At 41.9% G+C, this 15,044-nt stretch overlaps 1 protein-coding gene across 7 annotated transcripts in view; it reads left to right on the top strand.

Annotated features, from left to right (window-relative positions):
• NUP93 (nucleoporin 93) overlaps window positions 1-15,044 on the top strand; it is a 90,640-nt gene that overhangs the window by 45,425 nt on the left and 30,171 nt on the right. For all 7 annotated transcript variants that reach the window (XM_019754041.3, XM_019754069.3, XM_019754060.3 and 4 more), the window contains 2 exons: window positions 8,912-8,974; window positions 14,661-14,789. In XM_019754041.3, the coding sequence (XP_019609600.3) occupies window positions 8,912-8,974; window positions 14,661-14,789 (192 nt within the window). The remainder of the gene's footprint in view (window positions 1-8,911; window positions 8,975-14,660; window positions 14,790-15,044) is intronic.

The following is a 15,044-nucleotide window of genomic DNA, read 5'->3' as shown; positions in this document are numbered from 1 at the left end:
AGCGAGGATGGCCGGCGGAGGCCCAGCCACTGCAGCCCGGCATGTCCTGCTGCATCGTGACCCCTCTGACGAGGGTGCAGGCTCTGGTTCATTTTTCCTGGAAGTGGTGAGGTATCAGCGCTGAGCAAGTCTCATCCTCTCCCCAGACCTCTTGTGACTAGCAGAGGCAAGCTGCTTGCACAACCCTGAAAGGTTGTTTCAGGGCTTTGCTGGATTTGGGAGGAGGGGGAGTTCTGCAGAAAAGCATTTTTCCTTCCTGCGGCCTAAACGGCCATCATTCATCATTTTACTCATTTATATTATGCACTCACTAGTTGTTCCTTCTCTGCGTGGAGTCGCCCAGTGACTGAGCTGGACAGATTGCTTTTCTTTCCTGGATGGCCAGAGATAGGTAACATATAACAGGAATGCCCATGGACCCTAAAGCGGGGCAGAACTGGCTCTAGCAGTAGCACAAGAGACTTAAATGGCCCTCACAGGGATACAGCCCTTAACCTTGGCCTTACCTTCTTTCCAAGTGCAGCAGCCTGATGTGCTCAGCAGCCCTAGCTTGATGCCTTGGTGTAGAAATAGGAAGAAGCATCTAGTAGTTTTGTGCCTACATTGTGTTGACAAGGGAGGTGTGCTAGCCTCCCCTGCACCCTTTCCTACTGCGGCGTGTCCCCATTCTCAAAGATGGCTTTCCCGCCGGGGCATGGTAAGTTCTACCTCTTATATTCTTTCTTTGCCCAATGCTGAAACTCTTGGAAATTGGGTTTTTGTTATATGATAGTCTTTTCTTTCTGTCTTCCTTCCGTCCTTCCTTTCTGTTTTTGGTGGGGTGGGGAGGCTACCTAGGGAGGGGTCCACAAAAAGGTAGTTAGATGGACTTACACGAATGGCTCTCTCAAAGGCCGGTGGCTTGTCCAGAAGGCGCAGGTGAGAGGGAATTGTATCATGGTTGTGTTGGCATGCCCTTGAAGCGACTGGGCGTGCCAGTACACTTAAGTCAGAATGCTGCCTGTAAGGGTCTGGGCAGGTCCCTAAGGAGGCACTTGTCAGAGCTGTGTATTCTTGGGTTTATAAACTTCTTGCACACATTGAGTTCTCTTCACCCTGTGAGGATCTATAGACCATCCTGTAAACCAATTCGAATTATAGGAGCAAGTGATTTGTTTTGCCTTAATGGACCCAAATCCATCACATAATTTTGTGACCCTTTGTTTCGCCCAGTAGCTGAAACCATGTACAAAATGGGACCCTGCAGCCTGGCAGTGACAGATGGCCTAGTGCCCACGCAGCGCCGTATTCTAGTGCCAAGGTCTGCCACCTGTGGCTCCAGAGCTGCCTGCAGACCCATGGCTCTGCGGAGCTGGCAAATGGTGGCACTCCACAGCCACTCTTGCAGGGTCTGCTGCCACCTGCTGAATGAGAGCGGCTAGGCTTTTGCATGAATGCACAGTGAGAAATCATGCAACAGCATTAAAAATAGATTATAATTGGTGTGTCAGCTCTGCCAGCTTAGCATTGCTTTCAACAGGAGGATTTTTTGGAGATATATATATGTATTTTTTAATGCAATCTGTGAGCAAACAATAACTAAAATTTTTGCAGAAAACAAGCAGGACTTACTCTAAATATCTGAGTAAGAGAATATAACCTTGATTTGCTATTTAGTCTGTATTCCTTGCAAAAGGAGACTCTGTCTCTTGTGGGCCTTTTAAGCTGACATTTTATGTATTTTTATTTTATTACATTAAATATTGGTCTAAGAATATAACTGAAAATACTATAAACCATATGAAAGTTTCCCAAATCCTGAAAATGCCCACATTTTAAAATTTCTGTCTCCATCTTTTGGGCTTTATCAATGACAGACATTACTTTGCACCCGAAAGATTCCTTGAGGCGCTCTCCGTAGGCCCCACAAAGGGAGCTAATGAAAAGCGTGTCCACACCATCTGATAAGCCCAGCTGCGAGGCTCCAGGCCGAGGCTCCCGGACTGGCAGGATTTCTGTGTGCTCATCTGAGAACAGTATCTTGCTTTGTCCTTCCTCACTTTCTCCTTAGGTAGCACTTTTACTGGTGTAAAAATTTCACCCACACAAAGGTTTCAGAAGAGGTCATTCGTTCAGAAATTGGGAGGAAAGTTTGGGAGAGGTTAAGGGAGTAGGTATTTCCTGGGGGAGCTGAAGCAAAACAGTGGGCACAATTCATACTCTTGTCGCTAGAGATCAGCCGCTTCTCAATTTCACTGTCTGAAGTTCTGACAAATACTTGCAGTGGTGCTTGTTGGAATTCTTGTTGCATCTTGGAGCAGATTCTCTTGATTATTCTTATATTTTAAGTTTATTTTTTTTGTTCCGTCTTCATTGCCCTCCTAGCTATTGCTTGTGTCTTGGCAGTGTGATTTTCAACCGCAGTGACCATTTTCCACTGTTACTGCTTTCATTTGTTAATATTATTTTGATTTGGAATGTTGTTTACAGATTTCTATTGTATGTATTAAATGAGAGCAGATACAAGATTTTTATAGCACCCACCATGTGTTTTTGTCTTGTGTCAGATACCTTCTGGTAGAAAAGCCGGCCTCACTTTAAATGTTGACAAGGTGGATTGCCAGTTGGTCTGTTGAAGGGGAAGGGATATGAAATGGGCTTTTGTGTTTTGAGGGCCATGCAAAATACGGCTTTTGCTTTGTGGGGCCAACTTATTTTAGACTGATTATCTTTTTTTCGTTTTATTTTTTAATGGTCAGGAAATTTGTGTTTTTCCATTCTAACCATTTATGTAACTGTCCAACAAATCACTTATTTGTTGTAGGTGGGAAGCAAAGAAGTGTGAAGGAATCAGTGTCAGCTCTTTTTTTTCCCCATCTTAATTTCCTCACTAAAGCAGATACTGAAATTTTTCTCACAGAGACCCTTATTTCTTAACAGTTTTCACTTTTGGAAAGCAAATAAGCTAAGAGAATTTGGCCATTTGACAAAACAAATGTCCTTTTGCTCATTCTCTTCTCTATAGTAGGAGTTAGCTGCCACTTGTATTCTGAAACCCAGAGTCCGAATGATGATTAAAAATTGCGGTTTCATGCCTGTCTTTCTCAACCTGAGCCATTTGAAAGCCAGTTTGGCTGCCAGGTCCCTGAGATGTGACCACACATTTGATGGGAGAATCGGCTTACCTTGCGGTTACATTCTGGGTTGTTCTCGGCTAGTATCCATTGCAAGGCAGCCCACTTCCTCTGTTAAAGATGGAACACGTGACTGACATATTGCTTGGGGATGTAGAGTGTTTATTATTCCACAGCAGTGAATGCCAGTAATATTTGGAACGCTATAGAATTGACTTCTAGAGCAATGATTTCCAGCTTTTTTTCCTGTGACTCATAACAAGAAATACATGTTACACCATGAACTACTTCATACATACAAATAAGTATGTATAATTGAAAAAAAGTTTCACAAAACAATATTTACCTATACAATATATCTCTGTTATACTTTTATTTAAAAAATTGCTGGTTGATTTTATGACCCAATTATAGGTTCTGACCGACATTTTGAAAAACGCTGTTCTAAACAATGCCCAAAACTTGACATTTATTTATTGTCTCATTCCTCCCCCAAATATGTAAGGTAGGAGGAAGAAAGGAATAAATTGTGCAGGTATAACATATCTGTTTATCCCAGCTTCATTTGCTGTGATGAGTGAGAGACAGCATAGTAGAGTGGAAAAGGTAGAAAAGGGGTCAGAAAATTTGGGTCCTAAGTCTGAGCTTTGCTGCTTAAAAACCAGGTGATCTGAATATGGAAACCCAACATTTGAGAGTTGGTAGAAGCTCTAGAAACTGTCTCGTTCAGCTATTTCGACATTTAAATCTATATTAAGAACACTTGAACGTATGGTCCAGTTAAATAGTATTGAGAAACAGTTCAGTGTTGGGTTAAAAGTGAGTACTAGAACCAGATTTATTAACACACACCTAGCACGCAGTACCCACCATGTCTATAGTACGTTAGCTCCTAACAGTACTGGTCTAAGAATTAGTGTTCTTTGAGCTTTCGACTTCATCATCTGTGAAGGGCAGCTAATAACTGATGAAGAAAACAAATGTAACGATATTTTTGCACCCCTCCTGGACTCCATCCTTTTAGAGAAAGAAGAAGTTTTGCTTTATTTTCTTGATTTAGAAATTTACTGTTCCCTAAGGAAACTGGTGGTCTCTTGAGAGTTAGAACTGTGTTTGAATTCTGCTTGTTCCTGGATGGGAACCCTTGGTCAAGTTAGTTAAATGCTAAAACCTGCTTTTTACCTGTAAAATGGTGTGAGGGTGAGTGGGGTGATCATGTGTACTCTTTAATATTGTTAAAAGATTAGCAGTTATGTCTTTGAATTGCTTAGAGCAGGGTCTGGCCCTTAATTGCTTCCTGAATGGGAGCCATGATATGTTACAGAAAGCTTGAAACCAAAACCCATTCAAGGAGCAAGTTAGAAGAGGGTGTGTTCCCAGGACTCTGGCAGTGAGGAACGTGGACAGACGTGGACATGAGGAGTAGTTGTTATGCAGCAGGCCTGTAGGTGTGTACAGAATGTCCTTTATGCAGTGTCTGCAGTAGAAAGGCTGGGTGGGAGACCCAGCATTAGAAAGGGCTTGTTGGCAAGAAAAGCGGGTATTATTGATGAGGAGCTCTGAGGGTCACAGTTAGATGGCTGGCATCTCCACATGGGAGGTGGGCAGTTGGGCCTTCTCTATGACAGGGGGCTTCAGTGTGGCAGGGAGCTCCACCCAATGAGAGAAGGCCCCCCGCTGTTCACCCTTTCCACTCAGCTCACCTCTATGGAAAACTCATTTTCTGATAAACTATGCAAGTACCTCTCTGGGATGAGGGCCATGAGCGGTGCCTCACAGTAAGAGCTGGAAGGAAAGGAAACAAACACTCACAGAAAAGGGAAGTCGAGGAAGAGATCTGTGGGCAATTGGGGCTGACATAGGTATTTTTCTGCCCAGCTTTTTAATTCTTTGTTATTTTTTTCTTGTGTGTCCTTGAAAAGAAACTAACTGCCACTAGATGGCACACCGATCCCAGCACTGTTCTGACTGTATAAATTATTTTTAAGATTCTTTTCAAAAGATAGGTCACTGATGTGTTGCTTTTAAAAATAAAAATATGACTTGTAGCCTATTTTAGTGTTTCATTTTAGAAAGGAATAAAGGATGAAAAATCAAAATGCAAAATCTATATATTTTGTCGGCTTAGTTTGTGCTATTGAGAAAGGCCAATTGTTGAGGTGCACAATGGTAGTGAATCTTTTAAAGGAGAGAATAATCGTCCCCAAAGCAATGTCTATCTTCTTCTTTTTTACTTCTTAACCACTACTTGAAATTTTATTTCTTAGAAATTTTTAGAATTGTGTTTCTTACAGAATATTATGTTGCTTTTAAACAAATGTGTCTGATTATTGCTTTGCATTTGCATTTTAATTGTGTGGATGTGTATGTGGGTTGCATTAGTTTGGTGCAAAAGTAGTTGCGCTTTTTGCAATTATTTTTAACCTTTGAAACCGCAATTACTTTTGCACCAACCTAATATGTTGACATGAGTGCAGTCAAAAGCATGGGGTGGGCCAGTCATTGATTGGGAGGAGCAGAAGAAGCCCAGAGAGGGGGTGCCGCACTTGGCACAGCCCCTCCCACCCTAACCAAAAAGAAAAAATGGGACCAGGCCTTGTCAGGCAGTGGTTATCACCCTCCCGTGCCATCGACAACATGGCTTGTTTAGACAATTGCTTCCCATAGGAGCGGCCATGAGAAGGTGCAACAAAGCAGTCTCTGCTTACCCTTTGTTCGGAAACAGCATTCAGTGATAATAGTTCCATAGCTTTGTTTATAAACTGTGACACTACAGCCTTTAGCTTTTACCTCTGAAGACCGGTCAAGAAAGGGAATTCATAACAGATGTGTGTTGACTTGATGTAATCATTTGCTGTGAAGGGAATAAACAAAGTCCATTAAAGTCCTTCCCAACATTTGTTGTCTGGTTCCCCTTTGATGCCCAGAAGCAGGCGTGATGTGGTGACAAGCTGCCTGCCCCCGTGTATGTGGACACAGAGTCCTAGCTTTATGTGCTCTGGTTCATTGAGGCCATTGCAATGGTAGGCAAGTGACCAAGGCCTCGCCCACCCCAGCCCCACACCAGTTATCAATATGGTAGGTGTTTGGGGGCCGGCCCGGTGGCTCAGGCGGTTGGAGCTCCATGCTCCTAACTCTGAAGGCTGCCGGTTCGATTCCCACATGGGCCAGTGGGCTCTCAACCACAAGGTTGCCAGTTCAATTCCTCGAGTCCCACAAGGGATGGTGAGCTCCGCCCCCTGCAACTAAGATTGAACACAGCACCTTGAGCTGAGCTGCCTCCTGGATCGCTCAGTTGGTTGGAGCGCGGGCTTTCAACCACAAGGTTGCCAGTTCGATTCCTCAACTCCTGCAAGGGATGGTGGGCTGTGCCCCCTGCAACTAGCAATGGCAACTGGACCTGGAGCTGAGCTGCGCCCTCCACAACTAAGGCTGAAAGGACAACAACTTGACTTGGAAAAAAGTCCTGGAAGTACACATTGTTCCCCAATAAAGTCTTGTTCCCCTTCCCCAATAAAATCTTTTAAAAAAAATTATATGGTAGGTGTTTGGAACAGTCTTCATGCTGTGTCGTCAGAGCTGCCTGGGAGCTGCCTCAGGGACTGCCCTGGAGGAGCCTACTCGAGAACTGTTTCCTGGGCTGCTGGCCATGGTCCATGCCCATCCCATTGCACACCCAGGTGGAGGTGTGGGACAATCCTGGGCTAATACAGAGGAGATCTGTCTGGGGAATCTGAGATTAGTAATACGTACATTTATACCCCCAGTCCTATCCAGCCCCCCCCCCCCCCCCGTTATTTTTAAAGAACTAGCAGCCTCATAGCTGGGACTGTTTGAACAAAATACACTATAATGTCACAGTTGTTAAAACATATTAAGTGATCACAAATTAATTACTTAACCATGACACCAAGTTTTCAAGAAAACTGTCAAATATTGTTTTTATCATGTCATTTTAAAAGCTTCCGCTTAATTTGACTTTGTATTATAGTCCCTTGGGAAAAAAAGAGTAAAAACACAATTCTGGAAAAATAGGTCATTTTAGACATGTACAAAGTGTGATCGAAAAATACGGTGAATGTTTAAATTTAAAAAATTTATTACAGTAAAAGACACATTGCCATTAATCCTCCTCAAAATACTCCCCCTCACTTCAAACACACTTATCCCATCGTTCTTGCCACTTTCTGTAGCAGTTCTGGAAGTCCTCTTTCGTGAGTGTCTTTACTTCATCCTCCATCATGACAACACTCCGTGTCACACGTTGCTTTTGGTATGGCAGTTTCTGTCAAATAAAAACATTAGAGCGTGTCCTCGTCCACTGTATTCACTGGATTTGGCACCATGCAACTTCTGGCTCTTCCCCAAAGTCAAAATGATTCAGGACATGGAGGCAGCCACGACAGCGCAACGAAAGACACTCATGAAAGAGGACTTCCAGAACTGCTTCGGAAAGTGGTGTGAACAATGGGATGGGTGTGTTCGAAGCAAGGGGGAGTATTTTCAGGGGGAATAATGGCAATATGTCTTTTATTATAATAAATTTTTAAAAATGGAAACATTCACCGTATTTTTTGATCCCGCCTCCTACAAAGCCAACAGTAATAGTGTGCTTGACATGCAGTTACCTTGCAGACAGAATGTAGGTGGGTCCATGTGCAGGCTGACTTGAATCCTTTCCTATTAGAACGAGGACTTTGATCTCTACCTAGTTGGTGGATCATCTTCCTTGCCCCCCCCCACCCCCACCCCCGATGCCCTAAGCTGTGGAAAAGAAGCTTCACCCATGAGTGAAGGGAAGGTGTCAGCATGGAGGCAGGCACGGAAGCCCACTCTGTCTGTCTGCAGCTGTGGCCGTCTGTCAGGACTGCAGGACAGTGCCCATCTCCCTCCTCCCTGAGACCTCAGCTGGAGCAATGAGGACAATGAATAGAAACAAGGAGGTCACCCTGGGCATGTCTTTAATGTCACCAACAGATTTAAATCTAATTGATTCTAATAATGGAGCTACGTGTACTGAACCTTGGGCCAAGCATTTGATTAGATTGTCTCATTTACTAGTCACTTTACATGTGAGTAAACTAAGGTTTAGAGTTTGGGTGTCTTGGCTAAAATCATGCTATTAGAAAATGGGGCCCACGATTTGAAAACTAGGTCTCTCATTGTGCTGTTGTATAGTTGCGTTTTACAGGTATTTATTTAACCCTGTGCCTATTAAGCCAGACCATGTCTCCTCTTCACCCTACCTCTGTTATAAAAGTAGCAGATGTCATCGGGTCTGAAATAGGAAGTGCACATGGCAAAAGCCCAGCAGAAATGTGTAAATAAATGATTTTTCGGGTATTTCAGCCATTGACAAGTGAAAAACACCCAGACAAGTGGATGGAGATGGCTTCCTCGAGGTTAGGAAGAAATTGAAGAATTCATTAAAAGCAACAGAGAAATACCGACTAAGGAACAATTAGTCTGGCTGATGGTCACAGCTGTATCTGTAATATGGCCATTTAGGAATTTGAAGGGCAGTTCCGACTGTTCACATTTTATACATTTACAGGACGTGAGACTTTACTCCATGGGGATTTTACCTTCTGTCGGTCATCATGTGTTCCCAAAATGAAAGAAACTGGGAAACGTGTAAAAGCCATCTGTTTTGATATTTTCTGGTTGAGAGTTTTGTGAGGGTTGAGGTGGGCAGGTTAGCAGATATCCTTGCAGTTAGTTTTTATCTTACAATGTACTTCTGATGATTTGAAGGTTCATTTGAACCTGAGTTGTGTCATTTCTCCCCCCTTTCTTAGGGCTTCCTGAAGAATGAGAAGGACAATGCCTTGCTGTCTGCCATTGAAGAGTCCCGGAAGAGGGTAAGAAACGAACCTAAATATAGACGTACAACTGTTGTGAGGGTGGCATTGTGTACAAGGAGCACAGGTTCTGGAAGCTGGAGCCTGTCCAAGGCCCAACTCTCCTACTTAGACAGTGTATTCACCTGAGGGAATTCTACAGAAACCGTTTTGGAGGAAAATGCCATGCTGGTAACTCTACATGTGTTTAGTGACTGAAATGCATCTGAAACACTGGGCTGGTCAATTAATTATTCAATTAATCTTAAGCTAGAAGGACCAGACAATTCTTTAGTTTTGTTGTTGTAGCAAAAGGTAGTATTTTGGTTTCTACTGAATCAGCAGTTCAGAAAAACAATTATGATCATTGATAATTTTCCTCATTTTTTTTCCTTTTATCATCTAATTTGACTTTCTGTGCCACCTTTTATTTTTATTATTTTTTTAAATTAAAGTGTAGTTGACATATTGGTTTCAGGTGTACAACATAGTGATTCAGCATTTATATTCCTTGTAATATGATCACCACAATAAATCTGGTAACCATCTGTCACCATACAAAGTTATTGTGATAATATCGACAATTTCCCTATGCTGTACATTACATCCCTGTGACTTTTTTTTAAATAACTGGAGATTTGTACTTTGTTCTCTGTATCTATGAGTCTGTTTCTGTTTTGTCTTTATTTGTTCATTTGTTTTCTTAGATTCCACATGTAAGTAAGATCATATGGTATTTGTCTTTCTCTGACTTATTTCTAGGTCCATCCATGTTGTTGCAAATGGCAAGATTTCATTCTTTGTGCTGACTTTTATATTAATAATTTCTCCAAACTCTTGAAAAAACAAAACAAACTAGCTTGGCCCTTGGAAGGGCGATAAATAAGTCAGCCAGAGCAGCCATTATATGTGCAGCAAAGTTTTGCACCAAGTATTCCCTCAAGATACTCAAAGGTCACTTACTTACTAACACGTGAGTTACCTCCATGTGTGTCTGACAAGGATTAAAAGATCAAAACCTTTCCAGAACATCCCATTATGGAGTAAGAGATTTTCAGGCCACAGGGTCTTTCGGGGAGAAAGGAAGAAGGTTAGTGATCATGTGGAGTTGGTTCTAAAAATGCGGCTTTTCCCAGGAAGAAAGCTGGAGGGTTCACGCTAATCTGCCAACAGCAGCTGCCTCTGCAAAGGCCAGTAGGGGTGAAGGGAGACCTTTGTTCTTCTGTTTATTTGTATAATCCATATAGCAAGTGAAATACATTTCTGTATTTATTAAAAAATAATAATGTAAAAAAATTGCTTCTCAGTGTGCTTCATTAAAATATTCTGTGCAGGTAGAAATGTCTCAGTAGGGCTGATGTGAGTGAGATAGGACAGCATGGGGGCTTTCCAGCTCTCACTTATAAGAAAATGTTCCAAAGGCATTATTGAAATGACTGATAGGCTTAATTATCAGAGTAAAAATCCCTGAAATTGCATTAATTATATTTTTGGCAATACCGTGTTTCCCTGAAAAGAAGACCTAGCCTGACAATCACCTCTAATGCGTCTTTTGGAGCAAAGGTTAATATAAGACCCGGTCTTATATTCTGTTATATATTCTGTTATATAAGGTCTTATATTCTGTTATGTAAGACCAGGTCTTATAATAAAATAAGGCCAAGATATTATATATTATATTATATTATACCCGGTCTTATATCATAGTAAAATAAGGCTGGGTCTTATATTAATTTTTACTCCAAAAGACGCATTAGAGCTGATGGTCCAGCTAGGTCTTATTTTCGGGGAAATACCGTAGTATGTATTTCTGGAAATAGAGAAATTCACTTGATTCCGATTTGAACTTTTTTTTTTTTTTTTTAGAGATTTTTGTTTTTTGGTTCATGCTTTGAGTGAGCTCCCAACTTTGATTCTCACGCTGTAAGGGACCGGTGAAATTAAATTAGGACTGTGGAATGCCACTGAGCCTTCTTAATCCATTTACCCTGCAGAATGTGTTTCTGGAATTGGCAGTCTCTGAACATTGTGCCATACTGAGACTAAATGTGCAGCCAGCCAAAACATTTCAGTGACATACCACAGTGCAAAATGTGTGCATATGTGTTTGAGGGAGATGTTCCGATGTGGGGAGCCCGTCGGGGGGTGGGGAGACCCTTCACCTGACGGGACACTGGGAGACTGCCGCTGAGCAAGAGCCATTTTCAAACAAAAGGTGAGCAGCTTCCTGGCATTTCGGTGGTAATTTCATGTTTGAATAACTTGCCAATGTCCTGCTGAAATGCCAAGAAAACAAGCTACAAAACCACAAATGTGTCCTATCTTTTCCCATGTGGTGCATCCTCGCAAAAACAGAACAACATTATCAGAACATATGTAGAGCTTCTAAAAGCCAGCAACAGCTCAGTAATAAGCCGGTGTGAAGTCAAAGCATATTGCCCTCTTCCCTTTGTGAAAAAGGGGTTTGAGTGCCCCCCACCTGTTCTCAAGTCAGTTGCCCAGGTCTCTCCCTCCCTTCCTTTCTTAACTCTGTTCAAAGAGACATATATCCATCCACACGTAGTTTGAAAGATTCCAGTTTACTTTATAATTGTTTCTCCACTGCTCTGTCATTTTCTGTGGTTTGTCTTGTCGTCCTTTTAACTTAGACCCACACACCCTTCTAGGTTACCCCTTTGCTCTTCCCGTGGGTTTCTTTCCTTCTGGTTCCTTCTATTCCCTATCTCCCACCTTTCCTCAGACCCTCACTGTCCTCTTCTTCTCTTAGTTTTTAGTTTAGTAGCTCCTCTAGTTGACATTCTTCTTTGCACCTAATCCATCTGGTGGTTCAGATGTGGGTCTAAATGAAATAGCCTGGAATGAGGCAGATGGGTGGCTGATCATGCTGATTAGCCCCCAGATTGGATGTTCCATTATCTAATGTAATTAAGATAAGGTGGGGGTGGCACGGTCATGGGGAGCGAATTTTAATGTTGGGCCATTTATTTTCCTTTGAAGCTCCTTATCGCGCTAATGATGAATGGAACCACAATGCCATTCATTCAGGTTGTGGGGCTGTTTCTAAATGAGTAGCTGGCATACTTCTCAGATGTGTCTGAGGATTTGAGCCCAGAAAGCTGCCAGTTTTTAGAGCACTTCCTGTGTTTGCGAAGCAGGAGTCCTTGGCACACATGTGGGCATCGTGATTAACAGGGCATGGTTAATTCCCACTATTGTCGCTCTGACCCTTACGTGGTGCTGGAAATCTGCCCCACTATCCTCAACTTTGTCTTTGGGTGGCAGATTGTCTGTTTTCTTCAATTGTATTTACTACTCTGCCATTCTTTATCAGCCAGAGGACTTGTCCTTAAGAAAAACTCCTGTGATACTGGTGTCCTTGGTCAGGGCCATAGATAGCTTAGTGCCTCGTTTCCTCTTGCAAGCCCGGAAAGCAGTACGGTATGCCAGCCTTCCCGCACCTCCTTATTTCTACCCACCCTGGTCCTTGTGCCATGTGGCCCTCCATTTTCCTTTGCTGGGAGAATCTCAGTGCTGAGGAGGTGGTTGATTTGAGCATTAAATAGGAAGAGTTTTAGAAGAAGTTGCGGTTGGTAGTGCACTATTTCTGGATACCTTCCAGGAAAACTACCCACCCCCCACCACCCTTTCTGTTCTAACATACTTCTCTCTATTCAAAATGCATAGCTTTCCTGTTAAAAGTCACTAATGTAACAAGGGAAAATTATTTTTCTCTGGGTACTTTTTCAGTACGGCCCAACTGACTGGAATGGTCCATTCTGCCTGACTCTCAGTAAGAGGAAAAGTAGGTGGAATACTAGTTTTTAAAGTTTGTGATTGTCATTTTTCTGTGTATCTTTAGAATACATATTAGAAAAGGGATCCATTGATAGATAGACCAAAATCAAACTTGTAAGGTGTGCCAACCTTCTTCCTAATCATTTTTGTGGATGTCTGGTGTCTGCCTTTTTCACATTTTAATAAATATTGGTCCATAGTCAAACATCTCATTTGTAAGAAGAGTATATGTGATTTTTCAGAGCTTTCCCAAAGCTCATGTATATGGTTATTAGCAGTATAAGTTATCTGCATTGCCAAAAATAAAGCAGGAATTACTAATATTCATTCCCTTGGTACTGCCTAATTAGATGCCAATCTGATTGTAATCAGACTGTAAATGAAATGGCTTTCTGAAAAGTGGGCTTAAGCTGACAGGAACCTGGACTGCCAATTAAAAAATAATAGACCAAGAATGGTCATGTTTCAGTATATCTCTTTAAGTTGCTTTAATTCCCTCCTCAGAGGTTTTATTTTGTCCTCTTTCTCCTTCCCCTCCCCTCCCTTTTTCTTAGTCTTTTTTCCTTTTCCTTCTGAGTGCCTTTGTTTTGGTAACGACTGCAGTGTCACAGCAGACAGGAGTGAGATTTGCCAGACATTTCAGTAATGACTGAGTAGATGGGTAGGAAACCTAAGCACAGAAGGCTCCATTTTTCTTTTACTAGTTTGCTTCCTCCTATGAAAATATTACTGTTTCTTAAAAAAATAAAGACACTGGGAGAATCTTTTGGGTTTTTTTTATCTTAGATGCTTTTTAAATCTTAAGATAGCATTGATTTTATAATCCATTATTTTATGTACTAAGTACTATGTAATGTGTACTAAGTACAATTGTAACGTGTTTCCTAATTTCAGAGGCTTAAAAATTTTATTTGGCTTAATAAGCACGTGAAAAGATGTTCAACATCGCTAATCATTAGGGACATGCAATTCAAAACTATGAGATACCACCTCATACCCATAGGATTTCTACTGTCAAAAAACCAGAAGATAGTGTTGGCAAGGATGTAGAGAAATTGGAACCTTCGTGAGCTATTGATGGGATTGTAAAATGGTGCAGCCTCGATGGAAACCAATCCTCACAAAAGTAAACAGAATTACCACGTGATCCAGGAGTTCCATTTCTGGGTATATACACCGAAGAATTGAAAGCAGGAACTTGAAGAGATATTTGCACACACATGTTCATAGCAGCATTATTCATAATAACCAAAAGGTAGAAGCAACTCAAGAGTCCATGAATAGATACATGTATAAATAAAATATGGTGTATACATACAATGGAATATTATTATTCAGACTGAAAAGGGGAAGGAAATTCTGACATCTGCTACAACACGGATGAACCTTGAAGACATGATGCTAAGTGAAATAAGCCAGACACAAAAAGACAAATATTGTATGATTCCACTTACATAATGTAGCTAGAAGTAGTTAAAGTTACAGAGACAGAAAGTAGAATGGTGGTTGTCAGGGGCTCGGAGGGAGGAGGAAATGGAGCGTTATTGCCAAAAGGGGACAGAATTTCAGTTTTACAAGATGAAGAGTTCTGGAGAGGGATGGTGGTGATGGTTGCACCACACTGAATGTACTTCATGCCACTGAGCTGAACACTTGAAAATGGTTAAGATGGTAAATATGTGTATTTTACCACAAAATTTTTTTTCTTAATATGTTAAACATGATGATAGATATAATATGTTGCGAACAGTTATCAGTAAACTTTTTAAGGATAATTTTTAAAGTAGATTGCTTTTGCTCTACTTACGGAAAGATGGTAGATATGGGGGGCTTTGCATTTCTGTTGCACTTTAAAGGAAATGTGTTCTTTGTGTTTTCATCTGGGTTGTCTCTCTCTGCTCGTCTCGGACAGACCTTTGGCATGGCTGAAGAGTACCATCGCGAGTCAATGCTGGTCGAGTGGGAGCAAGTGAAACAGCGAATTCTCCACACACTGCTGGCCTCAGGAGAGGATGCCCTTGACTTTACTCAAGAAAGTGAGGTCGGTTGAGTTCCGAAGATAAACCACTGTTAATAAAATCTGAGGTCAAAGAACACCTGTCTGCTTGACCACTGGCAGTCCTGGCACAGATGACCACTATCTCCCCCCCGAAACTCTTTCTTCACTTGGCTTCTAGGATGCCAACGTTTGCCTGGATTTCCTCTAACATGTCTGGCTGCTTCCGCTCAGCCTTCTTTGCTGAATTTTCCTCCAACTCCTTCACCTCTAGGTGTGAGTGTCCCAAGGCTCAATCCT

This window comes from Rhinolophus sinicus, chromosome 8 (assembly GCF_057876585.1).
Source record: "Rhinolophus sinicus isolate RSI-liver-muscle chromosome 8, RSI-T2T, whole genome shotgun sequence".
In the NCBI taxonomy this organism is placed as follows: domain Eukaryota; kingdom Metazoa; phylum Chordata; class Mammalia; order Chiroptera; family Rhinolophidae; genus Rhinolophus; species Rhinolophus sinicus.
This window is presented reverse-complemented; position numbering and strand designations above follow the sequence as displayed.